Source organism: Protomyctophum bolini, assembly GCF_963924005.1.
Source record: "Protomyctophum bolini genome assembly, chromosome: 22".
Classification (NCBI taxonomy): Eukaryota; Metazoa; Chordata; class Actinopteri; order Myctophiformes; family Myctophidae; genus Protomyctophum; species Protomyctophum bolini.
Genome location: NC_137883.1, coordinates 36,176,022 through 36,195,912, shown reverse-complemented (window position 1 = coordinate 36,195,912; position 19,891 = coordinate 36,176,022). Strand labels below are relative to the sequence as shown.

At 47.4% G+C, this 19,891-nt stretch overlaps 1 protein-coding gene across 2 annotated transcripts; it reads right to left on the bottom strand.

Moving 5' to 3' along the window:
- Window positions 1-9,524: 9,524 nt before the first annotated feature.
- On the bottom strand, window positions 9,525-19,860 carry LOC308310155 (uncharacterized protein). Of its 2 annotated transcripts, XM_080756305.1 has the most exons (5): window positions 19,256-19,860; window positions 13,715-13,810; window positions 13,220-13,360; window positions 11,145-11,223; window positions 9,525-10,934 (listed from the first exon to the last, which is right to left on the bottom strand). In XM_080756305.1, the coding sequence occupies exons 2-5, from the start codon at window positions 13,741-13,743 to the stop codon at window positions 10,803-10,805; spliced, it is 381 nt and encodes a 126-aa protein (XP_080612431.1). In that variant the 5' UTR covers window positions 13,744-13,810; window positions 19,256-19,860; the 3' UTR covers window positions 9,525-10,802. The 2 variants fall into 2 exon arrangements, with proteins under 2 accessions (XP_080612431.1, XP_080612432.1); XM_080756306.1 differs by lacking the exon at window positions 19,256-19,860 and having other exon boundaries at window positions 13,715-14,112.
- Between the last annotated feature and the right edge of the window lie 31 nt (window positions 19,861-19,891).

The following is a 19,891-nucleotide window of genomic DNA, read 5'->3' as shown; positions in this document are numbered from 1 at the left end:
GTGCTCTATTCTTATACAATAAGACATTAAACATGATGATGAATATAAAGTCTATTCTTTACAATAAGATCCAAGAGGAATTATTTAAGAAAGACTTTCTGCTCACATTCAGCCTGGACTCCCCAGCTGTCACAAACATTGTGAGTGAACTCACTGCCAATCAGTCAATCAGGCTAGTCTGGCCGTGGTTTATGTTGTGTGTGTGTGTGTGTGTGTGTGTGTGTGTGTGTGTGTGTGTGTGTGTGTGTGTGTCTGTGTGCTATACAATTTTGCAAAAAAATACATATTTAGCCCCATGCTCAAATGCCCCCGCCCCCCCCTGTCAAAAACAGGCCACTAGCAGCCTCATACAGCTGTCTCTGCCTGAGAGATCCCAGACTCACCCTCTGGCAGAATGCAAACGTTGTCCATGCAGCAGGGAGAGCGGTTCCACCAGGCTAGTCAAAAACTGCTGTATACCCTAAAACAAAAGAAAGCAGCAAATGAAAAATAATGAACACTCATCTTTTCTCTAATAACAACCTAAAACATGAACCGTGGTTAAAAAAAAAAAAAAAGAGTTGTCCTTTAAACTATAACAGTAAAGAAGTAAATGAGCTAAATGAGATGCAGCCTGATGTATATTTTATTTTCATCCAGAACAATTAGTGGAAAGTATATACTTTACTGGATAAATAGCCGATCTACAAGCTGTGCAGCTGCAATGGGACACTGCATAGGCCTACCCGTTTCTGTGTGTGTGTGTGTGTGACTGTGTTACTGTGTGTGACTGTGTGTGTGTGACTGTGTGTGACTGTGTGTATGACTATGTGTGATTGTGTGTGTGTGTGTGTGTGTGTGTGTGTGTGTGTGTGTGTGTGTGTGTGTGTGTGTGTGCATGAGCACACCAGACGCTGAAAACCCCCCCTTACCCCCGGGAGATATGAGGTCATCATCGACTACGATGGACTGCCATAAGCAGTAAGTAAGTGTGTCCACACATACAGCCATGCAGGGGCGTCTTGGAGATTGTACCAGTTGGACGTCTAAACGAACAAAACAATAAGACATTAAACATGAACCGCCAAAACAATAACAATAAAACAATAAGACATTAAACATGAACCGCCACGTTTATGGTTCATGTTAAATGTCTTATTGTGTGTTTGTTAGATGCCACGCATCTCAGGGGTGGTGCAACTTTGACGATGGAGAGGGCCAATATATTTCCACACTCACTCCAGAGGGGCCACAGTGCATAATTATTACTGTCATAGCAAAAATTAGCCGATCTACAAGCTCACAACGCGTCTCAATGAGACACGTTTTGAGCTTGTAGATAAAGCTATTTTTGCTATATTTGAATTGAAAACCTGAATAATCTTTTGCTATTGGAATCCTGAAAAGTAACCTTTTTATTGAATTTCAAATGCATTTAGTTATAGTTATTGTTATCTTTATGAACTGTTAACAATAACTACATTGGGCACAAAAAGACAAACATTTATTTTAATACTAGTCATTTAGTAGTCATTTAGTCATTTAGTAGTAGTGCTCTATTCTTATACAATAAGACATTAAACATGATGAATATAAAGTCATCTTCATTCAGTGCTCTATTCTTATACAATAAGACATTAAACATGATGATGAATATAAAGTCTATTCTTTACAATAAGATCCAAGAGGAATTATTTAAGAAAGACTTTCTGCTCACATTCAGCCTGGACTCCCCAGCTGTCACAAACATTGTGAGTGAACTCACTGCCAATCAGTCAATCAGGCTAGTCTGGCCGTGGTTTATGTTGTGTGTGTGTGTGTGTGTGTGTGTGTGTGTGTGTGTGTGTGTGTGTGTGTGTGTGTGTGTGTGTGTGTGTGTGTGCGTGTGTGTGTATCACTCCCACCACCTGTGAAGGTGAAAACATTACCGTTTCAAATTCACTGTTGCATTCTGCAATTGTCCGTTGTCACCACACGATGGCAGCACAGCCTACATTGACTGCCGATTCAGGGCTACGCTTGTAAACGGTTCCACTTTGATCTTACTGTTTGGGGCCAGTTAGGGAATTTAAATACCTTTAACTCAATGTCCCGTTTGGAACAATTGATTGATTCATTGAAATATTTATATATAGTTTGTAGAATTACAGTACATTTTAAGCACAAACTCAATACAGAGACTGTTAACTGTGAGTGGACGACCCAATTAAGCATTACACTTGTTTACAACAGGGTCCACATTGTTCAATTCATCAAAACATTTAGAGACATACAAATAGACACTTCTATGTAGTTAAAGAACAGAACAGGAATTCATCATATAGGAAGCAAAAAGGGAAAAGATACATATACAGTGAGGGGAAAAGGGGGGGGCGGTGGGGGGGATTCAGATTTTACAGAGGCCAGTTTTGAATTGCAGCCATCCGTAGGTGCCCTTTGAGAGCGGTTTTGAAGGAGTCAAGGGATTCACATGTCTTAATGACTGTTGGTAGGGCGTTCCACATTTTGGTGGCATAGGAGCGAAAATAATTTAGTCCCTCGTTTGTGCCGAAACAACACAGCTAGCAAGTCATGACGCGCCGCCAACCGGGACACAATGCTGTGGCCGTACTATAACATGACGTAACACACGGTGCTGTCCCCGTAACACATGACGTAACACATGATGCTGTGGCCGGTCTAGTCTCTCTCTTCTGCCTCCTGTTTCTCTACCGTTTATATCCTAAAAAAATAAGTGATCAAATAAACGAACTACTCTCTAATATCACACTCCTCTGGTAGTGAGATTAAATCTCTACTCTGTAATATCACACTCCTCTGGTAGTGAGATTAAAGCTCTAATCTGTAACATCACACTGCTCTGGTAGTGAGATTAAATCTCTACTCTGTAATATGACACTCCTCTGGTAGTGAGATTAAATCTCTACTCTGTAATATGACACTCCTCTCGTAGTGAGATTAAAGCTCTACTCTGTAATATGACACTCCTCTGGTAGTGAGATTAAATCTCTACTCTGTAATATGACACTCCTCTGGTAGTGAGATTAAAGCTCTACTCTGTAATATCACCCCTCATCCAGACATCACACACGTCTCCGGCGGTGAGACTAGCCCTCTTCGACCACGCACGTCTCTGGAATCACGAGTGCGGGTTTCTCACACAGGAAATGTCGTGAGTTCCAGCAGGCCATGTCGTCCCAGCTGTACAGGGCATCGGGTGTTGTGGTGTTGTTTTCTGTTTTCCGTTTTCTCTCTTTAACTTTGACAATGCCGACACAGTCCGATCCAATTGTTGCAACGTCTGTTGCTTGCTTGTTGTCCGGGTTGAAACCCGACCAGTACAGGTCCGTGGCGTCGGTGGACAGCGTTGTATTATCGACCCATTTATGTACATTTTTCTCCACCATGTCCTCCAGACCGATCCACGCCCCTTTGAAACAGTCGTCCTTAGTGCAGTTTGACAATTTGTCACTTTCTGTTTCCTTCTCTTCGTATTCGTTGTCGTTGTACTCGAGGTTCCACACGGTCTCAAAGCTCGACACCAGTCTGTTGTAGAGGTTCTGGTCGTCCCTGGTCTTCACCACGGCGAGGTCCCCGCCGTGTTCCCTGCACTTCATCCGGGCCTGCACCCACGTGGTCCTCTCTCCGGGCAGCCAGAGGCAGCGGCCCAGCGTGACGTTGAGCCTCCAGCCGGCCGGGCACGGCGTGCAGTCGTTGGTCTCCAGGTTGCAGAACTTCTGGAGCTGCGTCTCCACGCCGGGCAGCGTGGCCCTCGGCCTGACGCTCTGCTTGCCGAGCAGGACCGACACGTTGCGGAGACGTCTGTTGTCCCGTATCGTCGCGCGTATCGTCTCCAGCGTGGCGGCTTTCTCTCTCAGAAAGGAGATGTTCCGGTTGTCCTCGGTGAGCCGGTAGAAGGTGTTTTGCGTCGATATCAGCTGCACAAAAGCAGCACACAGCAGCGCCGTTAGGAGGGCCGCGACGTAGGGCCATAAATCCCTTTTAAAGAGGCTCAACGCACCTTCACGTAACGCCTCTAGTGGACCCGACGCGGCTGGATCTGACGCGGCTGGACCTGACGCGCGAGGACTCGCCGCGGCTGGATCCGACGCCGCAGCGCTAGCTGCTGATTGGTTGGCGATGTCCACCGATACCTGTTCCGTCCTGGGCCCGCGGGCCGCCTGCTGACGGCTGCTGGTGGAGAGTTCGGTTGGATTCATAACAACCTCCTCCTCAGAGTCGGGAGAATACTAAAACAATGTAATGACACCCCCGAGGTGTGAGCGTACTTTTAAACTGCTCGCTATTTCACGTGTTGTCACGCTTGCCCAAATATGGATTTCCAACACAGCCTCGCTGCCTTCCAGTTGCTGTCCTGGAAGGAAGCTAAGTTAAAACGCTAAGTTAACTAAGTTAAGACACTAAGTTAAGACATTACTTGCGCAAGCAGAGTGTGCAGGTGAAGTTGTTTGTCCGGCGTATGCCGTGGCTGCATGATTTGAGAGTGACGTAATGAAAATATGTACCAATGCCAGGGTCTAACTGGCTCTCGATGGTGACGTAATGGAGATATGTACCAATGCCAGGGTATAACTGGCTCTCGATGGTGACGTAATGAAGGTAGGTTTCAGATTACATACATGTATACATAGAGGCATTACCTTTAATCCACCCGACACTGAAACATATCTTTACGTCACCATCGAGAGCCAGTTATACCCTGGCATTGGTACACATCTTCATTACGTCACCATCGAGAGCCTTGTTGTTGAAATGTACTTTACAAATACACTTTCTTTGTTGTTGAACTGCCCCGCCGTGCCAAGATATCAGGTTCACAAACTCCATATTTGGGCAGGACTGACGTTATATATTCGATCACGTGACAATACAAGGTATTTATTTCAGAGTGCTCGCAGCACAAAGCTCAGTCCAGTGAGTGTACAGTACATAGTTTACAGTACATTTACAGGAACTGTCCGTTATGGACGTCGCTACAGACGACCAGGGCAGAGACCATGAGGACGAGGCGACGGGGACAGGAGGCCCCCCGGTGGAACAGAGACGCATTGCAGTGATCGCCCTGCTCATCCTGGCCGCCGCGTTCATGGGCGTGGTCATGTGGTACGAGGCCAGCCACCACGGCAGGATGTCCGTCTACGACCAGAACCTCGACGCCGTCAGCTTAAACGTGTCCTTTTTCCGCAAGCGCGGACAGTGTCGCAAGTCTGTGATGGAGGCGGACCCCATGAAGCAGTACGTCAACTGTATGGGAGCCGACACCAGGTGTACAGAATGCCCCCCTGGATGGGGCAAGAAGGCGGAGACCGGCGACAAGGAGAACAGCGACAAGGCGGTGAGCGGCGGTTGGGGTCTCAAGTACTGCTTCAAGATCTTCCAGGAGAAAAAGGACTGGCAGAGCGCCAGGAGGGCGTGTCTGGACGCGGGCGCCGACCTCGCGGTTGATCTCCGCTACGCCGGCGCCGCGCGGACGCATATAGACGGGCTGCTTAAAGAACTGTTTGTTGACGGAGAGACAACAACAGCGAAGGACGACCGGAACGTGTGGATTGGCCTGAATAACCTCATCCGTCCAGACGAATTCCGATGGGTTAATAACATACGGCTGTTTGAAGGAAAGGACGAGTGGAATACACTGGAGAAGAAAAATGATTACAAGAAAGCCGTATATGATGAAAAGAACCATAACAGGACTTATCCACTCTGTGCTGGGATACAATGCTCCCAGGAGGGGGAAGAGGGGAAATGTGAGGAACCTACACTAAACTGGAGGAAACTGTGGTGCAATTCCACTCAATACTTCCTGTGTGAAAAACGTGCCCTCAACGTCGACGGCCCATTCACCGACGACTAGTCCTGCACCCTGAACCAGACTAGACTGGACTAGTCCTGCACCCTGAACCAGACTAGACTGGACTAGTCCTGCACCCTGAACCAGACTAGACTGGACTAGTCCTGCACCCTGAACCAGAACCTGAACCAGACTAGACTGGACTAGTCCTGCACCCTGAACCAGAACCTGAACCAGACTAGACTGGACTAGTCCTGCACCCTGAACCAGAACCTGAACCAGACCAGACTAGTCCTGCACCCTGAACCAGACCCCGAACCAGACTAGACTGGACTAGTCCTGCACCCTGAACCAGACTAGACTGGACTAGTCCTGCACCCTGAACCAGAACCAGACCAGACTGGACTAGTCCTGCACCCTGAACCAGAACCTGAACCAGACCAGACTGGACTAGTCCTGCACCCTGAACCAGAACCTGAACCAGACCAGACTGGACTAGTCCTGCACCCTGAACCAGAACCTGAACCAGACCAGACTGGACTAGTCCTGCACCCTGAACCAGAACCTGAACCAGACTAGACTGGACTAGTCCTGCACCCTGAACCAGAACCAGACTAGACTGGACTAGTCCTGCACCCTGAACCAGAACCTGAACGAGACTAGACTGGACTAGTCCTGCACCCTGAACCAGAACCTGAACCAGACCAGACTAGTCCTGCACCCTGAACCAGACCCTGAACCAGACTAGACTGGACTAGTCCTGCACCCTGAACCAGACTAGACTGGACTAGTCCTGCACCCTGAACCAGACCAGACTGGACTGGTCCTGCACCCTGAACCAGAACCTGAACCAGACCAGACTGGACTAGTCCTGCACCCTGAACCAGAACCTGAACCAGACCAGACTGGACTAGTCCTGAACCTGAACCAGACTAGACTGGACTAGTCCTGCACCCTGAACCAGAACCTGAACCAGACTAGACTGGACTAGTCCTGCACCCTGAACCAGATTCTGGCTGCACCCTGAACCTCCCAGTGGGACGTGCCTCGAGGACCTCCCTATAGGGTGACGCCCGAGAGGCATCCTAACCAGATTGCCCCGAACCACCTCAGCTGGCTCCTTTCCAGGCGAAGGAGCAGCGGCTCTACTCCGAGACTCTCTCGTGTGACTGAACTTCTCACCCTATCTCTAAGGGAGGTGAACTTCTCACCCTATCTCTAAAGGGAGGTGAACTTCTCACCCTATCTCTAAGGGAGGTGAACTTCTCACCCTATCTCTAAGGGAGGTGAACTTCTCACCCTATCTCTAAGGGAGGTGAACTTCTCACCCTATCTCTAAGGGAGACGCCAGCCACCCGCCGGAGAAAACTCATTTTGGCCGCTTGTATTCCCAACCTTATTCTTTCGGTCATGACCCCCACATAGAGTAGGAACACTTCATGAACATTTATAGAGTAGGAACACTTCATGACCATATATAGAGTAGGAACACTTCATGACCATATATAGAGTAGGAACACTTCATGACCATATATAGAGTAGGAACACTTCATGACCATATATAGAGTAGGAACACTTCATGACCATATATAGAGTAGGAACACTTCATGACCATATATAGAGTAGGAACACTCACACAAGTGTGATTTTTTTCTAAATCTCTGGAACCACAATCTAGCGTCACAGCTATCCATTATCTGTGAGATTTTTCTATTGATTTAAAAGATCTAAATTATTAATTGAATGATGTTAAAGCCTTTTACCTTTTATTTATCAACCATTCGGTCAAGCATTATTTGACACTGGAATCTTTTGGATTAAATTCCATTTAGTTTTAGACATATTTTAGTCATCTGAAATGTTGAATAAATCTACAGTTGATTTAGTCATTTTGGCACCGTGATGGCATCGTAACGCCCGATTTATACTTATTACTTACTTACTACAATTTACAATTTAGGCATTTAGCAGACACTCTTAATCTAGAGCGACTTACATTAAGCAAGATCACATGAAAACATTTATCATGAAACATGCGTAAGCTAAGAACGTAACAGTGGAATATCTATATATAATGAAACTATACATATATACTATACTATGCTACACACATATGTACTATGACGTGCTATGACTATATACAATGCAATTATAGTGCCGTCTACAAAACATGCTATAAGTCTGTATCAAATGCTATGCTCTACATAAATGCTATCTAAGGGGGTGGGGTAAGTGCTACGGGCCATGATGGAGTCTGAAAAGGTGGGTTTTCAGACTACGGCGGAAGATTGCGACCACAGGGACCCACCTGGGGACCTCTATCTCTGGGGAGTCCCACAGGGACCCACCTGGGGACCTCTATCTCTGGTGGGGACCTCTATCTCTGGAGGAGTCCCACAGGGATGGACCTGAGAACCTCTTCTTCCTTTTCTTCGCTTCTTGGAATAGAAATAACACGATGGACACAAAAACTAATTTCACCCACTTATTTTTACTTAAATAAAACTGAATACAGTTGAGACAATAAATAATTATCATATGAATCATTATAAAACCGTATGGTTGAGACATTAAATAATTATCATATTAATCATTTTAAAACCTTATGGTTGAGACATTAAATAATTATCATATTAATCATTATAAAACCGTATGGTTGAGACATTAAATAATTATCATATTAATCATTATAAAACCGTATAGGTTGAGACATTAAATAATTATCATATTAATCATTATAAAACCGTATGGTTGAGACATTAAATAATTATCATATTAATCATTATAAAACCGTATGAGACAATAAATAAGTATCATATTAATCATTATAAAACCGTATGGTTGAGACATTAAATAATTATCATATTAATCATTTTAAAACCCTATGGTTGAGACATTAAATTATCATATTAATCATTATAAAACCGTATGGTTGAGACATTAAATTATCATATTAATCATTATAAAACCGGTTGAGACAATAAATAATTATCATATTAATCATCATGAAACCGTATGGTTGAGACATTAAATAATTATCATATTAATCATTATAAAACCCTATGGTTGAGACATTAAATAATTATCATATTAATCATTATAAAACCTTATGGTTGAGACATTAAATAATTATCATATTAATCATTATAAAACCGGTTGAGACAATAAATAAGTATCATATTAATATTTATAAAACCGTATGGTTGAGACATTAAATAATTATCATATTAATCATTATAAAACCTTATGGTTGAGACATTAAATAATTATCATATTAATCATTATAAAACCTTATGGTTGAGACATTAAATAATTATCATATTAATCATTATAAAACCGTATGGTTGAGACATTAAATAATTATCATATTAATCATTATAAAACCGTATGGTTGAGACATTAAATAATTATCATATTAATCATTATAAAACCGTATGGTTGAGACATTAAATAATTATCATATTAATCATTATAAAACCGTATGGTTGAGACATTAAATAATTATCATATTAATCATTATAAAACCGGTTGAGACAATAAATAAGTATCATATTAATCATTATAAAACCGTATGGTTGAGACATTAAATAATTATCATATTAATCATTTTAAAACCGAATGGTTGAGACATTAAATAATTATCATATTAATCATTTTAAAACCGAATGGTTGAGACATTAAATAATTATCATATTAATCATTTTAAAACCGAATGGTTGAGACATTAAATAATTATCATATTAATCATTTTAAAACCCTATGGTTGAGACAATAATATGCTGTATGTGGTGCAAGAAGTGATTTTAATTTTAATGTTTAATGTTTATATCAAAACGTAGAGATACCCACCAAACGGTCGTGGACACCATTTTTTGTATTACTTCAAAACAAACAAAAATGATAATAAACATGCTCAAACAAAGCACATGTTTGTCATGAATGAAACGATTATTCTGTTCTTTTCCATCTTTTTTTCAGGAATTTCATGAAGAAAGAAATAAAATAAAAAAATCGAATTAAAAAAATGGTTTTAAACAAGTTTGTATTTTCACTACTTCTTTAATCCATTCTGACCTTAGATCAGATTCTATAAATGTCTTCTACATCCTGACAGTTTACCATTCTGACCTGAGATCAGGTTCTATAAATGTCTTCTACATCCTGAAAGTTTTCTGAAAAAGCTATGTTTCTATGTCAGTGATGAGCTAACCCGTGATACACTTATTATAATATTTACTAGAGATGTCCCACAATTCCTGTGTTTTGCCGATACCTAATACCGATAACAGAGCATAATATTTATAATAATAAAAAATTACTCATTTTTTCTTGTGTTGTGTTTATAGCAGACTCACTCAAATGCGCACTTGCAGTTTTGCAAAGTAATCTCCACACGCCCCAACATTTTATTTACCTGGCATAGTGTCAACCCCTTACCCCTGTGTGGGATCACTGGTTAGACTGGCATAGTGTCGACCCCTTACCCCTGTGTGGGATCTCTGGTTAGACTGGCATAGTGTCAACCCCTTCCTTACCCCTGTGTCTGATCGCTGGTTAGACTGGCATAGTGTTGACCCCCTTACCCCTGTGTGGGATCACTGGTTAGACTGGCATAGTGTCAACCCCTTACCCCCTGTGTGGGATCACTGGTTAGACTGGCATAGTGTCAACCCCTTACCCCTGTGTGGGATCGCTGGTTAGACTGGCATAGTGTCAACCCCTTACCCCTGTGTGGGATCACTGGTTAGACTGGCATAGTGTCAACCCCTTCCTTACCCCTGTGTGGGATCACTGGTTAGACTGGCATAGTGTTGACGACCCCTTACCCCTGTGTGGGATCGCTGAACCCCTTACCCCTAAAATTCTTTGCCTTTTTTTTTTTTTTACTTTTTACTATTTTGCAAAACATTTTTGAATAGTTCAACTTAGCCAATCTACATTGACACGTTGTGAGCTTGTAGGCTGGCCATTTGAACTATCCCCCCCCCCCCTACCCCCCCCACCCCCCGCTCTAGGAGTGTGCTCTGGGATGTACCATGTCCGCCAGAGGAGGAGGGGGGGCTGGGGGGGGCATCACGGGGCAGATGGAAACGCCAACGTATTCCCCGTAGGCCGGTGGAAGATCGTCTGGTTTCAGCCCAAGCTGGGAGGGAGAGAGAGAGGGAGAGAGAGAGAGAGAGAGAGAGAGAGAGAGAGAGAGAGAGAGAGAGAGAGAGAGACGCACACACATGCACACTCTTAACATCTGCATTTGCATTCACATTGAACACAAACAATAGTGGATGCAGCAAGCTGGGAAACAGGATACAGGAAGCATCACCAGCGCCATATATGGTCTGTCTGGGGGTCTTACCTCATTGTAGGAGGGTGGGGGGGCTGCGCTGTAGGGGGGGGGTCTGTAGAGGTCCTCGCCCTGAGGTCGGGACACGCCCCTACACGGGGAGAGAGAGAGAGAGGTGGTTAAGTGTGATCATCCAATCAAATCATCGCTACGGGGGGTACACACATTGCTCATCCAATCAGATCATCGCTACGGGGTACACACACAAAGCTGAGCATAGGAGGGCTAGCACCCCTCGAACAGTAACTCACGAGTAGGTGGGAGTGGCTTATTGTGGATATCAGCCTATGGAGCGTCACAGTCCCGCCCCCCCTCGAGAGTCCCGGGAAAATAAATCGCTGTTCATTTTCCTCATAGACATTTCTTAACCCATTTAGGCCTATTTAGGCCGATTCTAAAAACGCCTTCTAAAGCCTGACCTAAGCTTTCTGAATTTTTTCTATTTTTTTAATACTGTACATACTGTACAGAACCCAAATATGGGTTCCCGCCCAGAATGGGTTAAAGTATTTATTTAAAGACGTTTACGCCACGGACAAAGACAACTCTTGTCGTGACACATCATGATTAACAAACAAAGAATTACAAAACAACAAAAAAAAACAATTTTTTGTTGTTTTTCTTCTTTGTAATTATTTGTTTGATCCAAACCTACAGTAGACTGTATACTGTACCTGGGGGGAGGGGTTACTGTACAGTAGACTGTATACTGTACCTGGGGGAGGGGTTACTGTACAGTAGACTGTATACTGTACCTGGGGGGAGGGGTTACTGTACAGTAGACTGTATACTGTACCTGGGGGAGGGGTTACTGTACAGTAGACTGTATACTGTACCTGGGGGAGGGGTTACTGTACAGTAGACTGTATACTGTACCTGGGGGAGGGGTTACTGTACAGTAGACTGTATACTGTACCTGGGGGAGGGGTTACTGTACAGTAGACTGTATACTGTACCTGGGGGAGGGGTTACTGTACAGTAGACTGTATACTGTACCTGGGGGAGGGGTTACTGTACAGTAGACTGTATACTGTACCTGGGGGAGGGGTTACTGTACAGTAGACTGTATACTGTACCTGGGGGAGGGGTTACTGTACAGTAGACTGTATACAGTACCTGGGGGAGGGGTTACTGTACAGTAGACTGTATACTGTACCTGGGGGAGGGGTTACTGTACAGTAGACTGTATACTGTACCTGGGGGGAGGGGTTACTGTACAGTACACTGTATACTGTACCTGGGGGGAGGGGTTACTGTACAGTAGACTGTATACTGTACCTGGGGGAGGGGTTACTGTACAGTAGACTGTATACTGTACCTGGGGGAGGGGTTACTGTACAGTAGACTGTATACTGTACCTGAGGGGAGGGGTTACTGTACAGTAGACTGTATACAGTACCTGGGGGAGGGGTTACTGTACAGTAGACTGTATACTGTACCTGGGGGGAGGGGTTACTGTACAGTAGACTGTATACTGTACCTGGGGGAGGGGTTACTGTACAGTAGACTGTATACTGTACCTGGGGGGAGGGGTTACTGTACAGTAGACTGTATACTGTACCTGGGGGGAGGGGTTACTGTACAGTAGACTGTATACAGTACCTGGGGGAGGGGTTACTGTACAGTAGACTGTATACTGTACCTGGGGGAGGGGTTACTGTACAGTAGACTGTATACTGTACCTGGGGGAGGGGTTACTGTACAGTAGACTGTATACTGTACCTAGGGGGAGGGGTTACTGTACAGTAGACTGTATACTGTACCTGGGGGAGGGGTTACTGTACAGTAGACTATACTGTACCTGGGGGGAGGGGTTACTGTACAGTAGACTGTATACTGTACCTGGGGGAGGGGTTACTGTACAGTAGACTGTATACTGTACCTGGGGGGAGGGGTTACTGTACAGTAGACTGTATACAGTACCTGGGGGAGGGGTTACTGTACAGTAGACTGTATACTGTACCTGGGGGAGGAGTTACTGTACAGTAGACTGTATACTGTACCTAGGGGAGGGGATACTGTACCTGGGGGAGGGGTTACTGTACCTGGGGGAGGGGTTACTGTACCTGGGGGAGGGGTTACTGTACCTGGGGAAGGGGATGAAGTAGACGGATGGCGGTCTCTCCGCCTGCCTCTCCATCTGCTGCTCTCTGAAGCGATGGCAGACGCGACAGAACGCCGTGCAGAACATGATGGTGAAACCAAAACCCAGGATGGCCATGAAGATCCTGGAGGGGAGGGAGGTTTTTAGGATTTAGAAGACATTTAGTAGAATGAAATGGGTTGGTGTTGAAGTGGTGTTGAAATGGGTTGGTGTTTACTGTAGAAGACATTTAGTAGAATGAAATGGGTTGGTGTTGAAGTGGTGTTGAAATGGGTTGGTGTTTACTGTAGAAGACATTTAGTAGAATGAAATGGGTTGGTGTTGAAGTGGTGTTGAAATGGGTTGGTGTTTACTGTAGAAGACATTTAGTAGAATGAAATGGGTTGGTGTTGAAGTGGTGTTGAAATGGGTTGGTGTTTACTGTAGAAGACATTTAGTAGAATGAAATGGGCTGGTGTTGAAGGAGAGAGACACTTACTCCAGAGCAGGGATGTAGTGGAACACCATGGTCAGGTGATCAGAGGTCAGAGGTCAGAGGATCAGCTGTAGGGATGAAGGTCAACCAGGTGAAACCCTGAGTACAAACACACAGCGGAAAACAAAGCGTCAATAATCAATATCACGGTGGTCGTCGTCGTGATCTTTCGATGCCGTTACGATATCGTTACACCCCTACTACTATTAACACTTTAATTGCAGTTACGATGCAGTTACGATGCTTATTTAATCAATTACATTGATTACATACATTAGCACCCAGTACTTACTTAGAGCGACAGAGAGAGAGAGGAGTGTGTGTGTGTGTACATGTGTGCGTGTGTATGTCAATTTATGTCAATTTAACAAAGGTGCAGACGATCAGAAATCAGCAGAGAGTGAGCGATGCTTGCGCTACTCTATGCCGAATTGAAGTGGACTCAGACCCAGACTTTTTTTTTTCCATCCCTGGAAATAAAAACATCTGGGTTTCCGAGGCAAAATTTTAAGTAACCGGAGGCGTCCCCCTCAGTTACACCGGCGGACCGGATGTTGTTGTGAATGTGTGTGTAGCAGCTAACGATAGACCGGATGATGTTGTGAATGTGTGTGTAGCAGCTAACGATAGACCGGATGATGTTGTGAACGCGTGTGTAGCAGCTAACGATAGACCGGATGATGTTGTGAACGCGTGTGTAGCAGCTAACGATAGACCGGATGATGTTGTGAACGCGTGTGTAGCAGCTAACGATAGACCGGATGATGTTGTGAACGCGTGTGTAGCAGCTAACGATAGACCGGATGATGTTGTGAACGCGTGTGTAGCAGCTAACGATAGCCACACCACTCTAAAAGCGATCGACGACAACGGGAGGCAAGAATAAATCTATTGCGACTATAGCGACTGCACAGCGGAGGGCCGTCTAACACAGGATGTTTTTGTTTTTTTTATAATTAGACGGGATGATTTAGATTGTAAGTTATTAACGTTTTAAGATTTCCTTTAAACAGGGGGGGGGACCCTTTTCGATGACGTCCCACTCTTACGCAACATCCCAGGCTGTGGAGCGACGCCTCCGCTTTTCAGATCAATAAACTTCGTCTTTTGGATCAAACTTAGGTCTTAGGCGTCGGGCGCTACTAATAGAAAGGACAAAGAACACACGCACACACTCCCACACACACACACACACACACACACACTCCCACACACACACTTCATTGTTTAGTATTGACTGCACACGCAAGGACCCTCTCCAAAATGAGCTGCTGTATTTCAAGGGGTGTTCCTAAATAAATAAAGATTAACACGCACACACGCACAGGAGGGTTAAAAACGTGGCACCACTATTGGTTCGTTCGTCAAAATAAGAAGGAAAAAAACACCCGTGTGAAGTGAGGGGCGCCATTTTATGCTTACTCAAAGTGCTCCTCTGAGCAAAACATTAAAAGTCCATCATTGACTTGGCTATTTTGGAGGCACGCTTAAACTTTGTGTGCCGCTAGGTGGCAGAATAACGTAGCTGAGCTGTGCCACTAGGTGGCAGCAAACCATAGCTGAGCTGTGGCATTAGCATTAGCGCACGCCGTTTACCTCTCGCCAGAAACGCTCGTAGTGTCGGAGTCACGGGGCTTTGAAACCGAGGTAAACGGAGAGGACTTGTAAAGAACCCATAGCTGGTGGTGACGGAGGCGTTGCTTAGCAACCGGACCAGATGTCAAAAGGTAATTCCGGGCTCGCACGCTTTAGATATGGAGTATTATGGGGGGGAGAGAACGAATATATACGTACCTCGCAAATAACCTCCCATAGCTGGGGGGTACTAATATATACGTACCTAGCAAATAACCTCCCATAGCTGGGGGGTACAAATATATACGTAGCTAGCAAAAAAAGAGTTAAAGACAAACATTAAAAGTCCATAGAATTGGCTGCTTCCTGAAAGCCAGACGTTTTCACTTCCGGGTTGGAAAACTGTGACTGACGGGTGGGCGGAGTCTGTTTATCTTGGGTTGCGGGGGCCTGTTTATTCGGGTCCTACTGGATGTGGCGCGCTTTGCGTCACCTCGCATGAAGTGTGGGTCATGACCGAAAGAATAAGGTCGCGGATACAAGCTGCCGAAATGAGTTCTCCAACGGGTGGCTTTTGCCCCTGCGCGGACTTCTCGAACCACTGCCCGTCCCGCTAGGCCCCCTCAGGGGGGGGGGGGGGGGGTCCAGGACACCTCCCCTCAGGCGGTGCATATGGGGCAGGGGTCCGGGGACCCTCCCCTCAGGCGGTGCATATGGGGCAGGGGTCCGGGGACACCTCCCCTCAGGCGGTGCATATGGGGCAGGGGTCCGGGGACACCTCCCCCCCCTCCTCGCCCCCCCCGAGGTGGTGCAGGTGCAGCTGCAGGTGGTGCAGGTGGCGCTGCACGTCCTTCAGGGTGCGGCAGCAGGAGGCCGGGGCCGGCGGCGGGTACGGCGGCGAGGGGGGAGGGGCCGAGGGCGACGCGGTGCTGTTGTCCCCGCCCCCGCCCCGGGGCTTCTTGGAGACCCTCCTGTTATTGGACGACGCTGACGAGGAGGACGATGATGACGATGAGGTGGGGGGGGGCGGCGGCGGTGGGGGCGGGGGGGGGGGGCACAGCCCTGGGCGGCGGCGAGGAGCCCAGTGGCGCCCGCGTGCAGAACACCGTGTTGCACATGAACCTCTGGAAGCGGTAGGCGTAGAAGGCGGGCGGCGTGGCCGACACGGCGCGGCCGTCGCCCGTGCGCAGCACCTTCCAGGCGGCCTCGGCGCGGCGGGCCAGCGTGTAGCGCTGCAGCACGCCCTCCATGCCCACGAACAGCAGCACGCGCTGGCCGCGCGCGTCCCGCGCCGGGATGCCGCCGCTCAGCGCGCTGAGCGCGGCGTAGTTGGACGACGTGGTGAGACTCGGTGGCAGCGTGGCCTTGTTGTGGTGGAGGTGGTGGTAGTGGCCGCCGCCCACTCCCTGTCTCCTCAGCTCCTCCTCCTCCTCCTGGGGGGCCCCGGGGCCCCCCACCACCACCTCGGGGCCTCCACCACCCCCCCGGTCCAGGTAGTGGAGGGCCACCACCAGCCGGTAGTTCATGATGCCCTCGCTCTGCAGCACCAGGCAGTCCTTCCTGATGGTGGCGCTGACGGCCTCGTAGTGCTCCGCCTCCAGCTGCAGGTTGGGCTCCCCCAGGAAGTCCAGGTCCTTGTAGGTGGGCACCTCCTCCTCACCGCCCCCCTCCTCGCCGCCGCACACTGCCCGGCGCCTGTAGGTGGAGCCCTTGAGGTGGTAGCGGCGGTGCAGGGGCACGTGGTGCGGCACCAGCACGTTGGTGGCGAGCACGTGGTGCAGGCAGCCAGCGCCAGCCAGCGCCACGCTGTACAGGCCGTAGAAGTGCGGCATCAGCGTGGGCAGCCGCGCGCGCCTCTCGTTCTGCTTCAGGTTCAGGTAGTAGCCGTGCAGCAGCCCGCGCAGCACGCCCACCTCCCGCGCGCGCAGCGGCCGCAGCGCCAACCGGTCGTCGCTGGACACGTAGAGCGGCCGCGCCTCGGAGTCCCCGCCCCCGCCGGGCCCTGACGGCGGCGGCTCCGTCAGCGACAGGTCGCGGCCGCACAGCGCCGCGCGGTACTCGTCGGGGCGCACGCCGAGCGCGCCGCGGAAGTAGCGGAAGGCGACGGGCGCGAACGCGCGGAAGGTGAAGTCGCCGTAGCCGTGGGCCGGCGTGGAGCCGGCGTCGCCATCGTCTCCGTCGCTGCCCTCCGCCGGGAAGAACACGCTCTCCTCCGTCTTGAAGTCCTGCGTCAGGATGTTGCGCTCGGGGCGCCGCGACAGCCGCTCCTCCAGGTGGGCGATGCCCAGCCGCAGGGCGCCTCTCAGGCGCTCCTCGGGGGAGGGGCGGTGGTGCTCCGCCGCCCCCGCCGTCATCCCCGCCGCGCCCGGCTGGAGGCCGCCGGCGGCGGCCGACCTGTCGCCGTCCGGGCACGTGGAGCCGCCCTCGGCGAAGGAGGCGGTCTTTCTCTGTGCCATCGTGTCTGTCGTTGTTGTCGTCGCGATCTTCTGTTAAGCCGAAGTATGAGGTTGAAGTGTTGTTATTTTTTTTAGGGTTATTAAAAAGACTTCCGTGGCTTTCCGACTACCTCTGACACGGACACGCGCTTCTTGGCATTCCAGCTAGCTCTGGCGCTGGCCGTGGCCGCCAGCGTGCTTTTAAAGGTGTAGCGCCTCCTCCGCGACACGCCATCCAAATGACGTCAGGCCTTTATTCCCTGCCTAATATGGTCTGCTCTGCCCCGCGGAAGACAACATGGTAAATGGTGTGTTTATATAGCGGCCTTTATCCAAGGCGCTTTACTTAGATTCTGCATTACATTCACACACCTTTACATAGATGGTGCATTACATTCACACCTTTACATAGATGGTGCATTACATTCACACACACATTCACACACCTTTACATAGATGGTGCATTACATTCACACACCTTTACATAGATGGTGCATTACATTCACACACCTTTACATAGATGGTGCATTACATTCACACACCTTTACATAGATGGTGCATTACATTCACACACCTTTACATAGATGGTGCATTACATTCACACACCTTTACATAGATGGTGCATTACATTCACACCTTTACATAGATGGTGCATTACATTCACACACATTCACACACCTTTACATAGATGGTGCATTACATTCACACACATTCACACACATTTACATAGATGGTGCATTACATTCACACACCTTTACATAGATGGTGCATTACATTCACACACCTTTACATAGATGGTGCATTACATTCACACACCTTTACATAGATGGTGCATTACATTCACACACACATTCACACACCTTTACATAGATGGTGCATTACATTCACACACCTTTACATAGATGGTGCATTACATTCACACACCTTTACATAGATGGTGCATTACATTCACACACACACATTCACACACCTTTACATAGATGGTGCATTACATTCACCCATTCACATTCACACACCTTTACATAGATGGTGCATTACGTTCACCCATACACACACACATTCACACACCTTTTTAAATATTTTAAAATGTTTTTTTAAATAGTCAAATAAAATGGCGAAATTAGTTTAGGGATAAGGGTTAAAGATCCAGCCCTAACGAGCAAATGGGCTAATAACCAATCACATGAATTTGAAGTTGTTCATGAGATGATGTATAATGATAAGAGTGCCCCTCACTTCACACGTTTTGTGGAAACGCACGCACACGCGCACACACACACACACACACACACACACACACACACACACAGTTTCTTTAACTGTATATATGATGATTTCCTGTTTTTCAGATACATCTTTAAATGTTCTGATGAATTGAAGATGGAGGACCCTGTTGTAAACAGGACCTGTGATTTATTTTGAAATGCACCCATTCCACATAACGTGAATACAAATCAATGGCACAGCACAGCACAGCGCAGCACAGCACAGTACAGTACAACACAACACAGTAACAACCAATAGAAGGACTTACCTGAGCTGAACGCAGAGCTCTGCTGAGGAGATGGATGACGCTCATTGGGAACAGAGACAGACAGTACAGGTACAGGGCAAAGTACACTTTATATTGTGGGTGTGATTTTAAGGGGGGTGGTGTGTGTGTGTGTGTGTGTGTGTGTTATCAGTTACAGGAGGGCGTGTTGGAGCAGGAGGGACTAAAGGTCCTCCATCGTGTCTTTATTGGGGCACTAAACCGCTTACAGTAAACAGCCTGGTGGCCTGCAGTACAGCCGGTGGCCAGCAGAGGCAGCATAGGCCTTCAGCTGACGAGACTGCCTCCCCCTGGCCAGCCGGGGCGCGTGATGGAGGGGAAAAAAGGAACTGGTCTCTATACTGCCTCCCCCTGGCCAGCCGGGGGCGTCTGATGGAGGGGGAAAGGAAGGCGTCTGATGGAGGGGGAAAGGAACTGGTCTCTATACTGCCTCCCCCTGGCCAGCCGGGGGCGTCTGATGGAGGGGAAAGGAACAAATAGCGGGTATAGCTCGTTTAGCAGGAAAGACAATAGAATAAATGTATAGCTGGTTATGAAGTAAATGTTTTAAAAAGAGTAAAATCCTAAAAGGAGACTTGTATAATAGAGCTGCTTTAACCCATTTAAACAAGACTTTAA

What these genes read in the sequence shown, in the direction of transcription:
- LOC308310155 (XM_080756305.1), bottom strand. Translation starts at nt 13,743, where the DNA reads ATGGTGTTCCACTACATCCCTGCTCTGGA. An exon ending in CACTACATCCCTGCTCTGGA is followed by an intron (nt 13,361 to 13,714) that starts GTAAGTGTCTCT and finishes CCTCCCCTCCAG; the next exon opens with GATCTTCATGGCCATCCTGG. An exon ending in CCCCACCCTCCTACAATGAG is followed by an intron (nt 10,935 to 11,144) that starts GTAAGACCCCCA and finishes TCTCCCTCCCAG; the next exon opens with CTTGGGCTGAAACCAGACGA.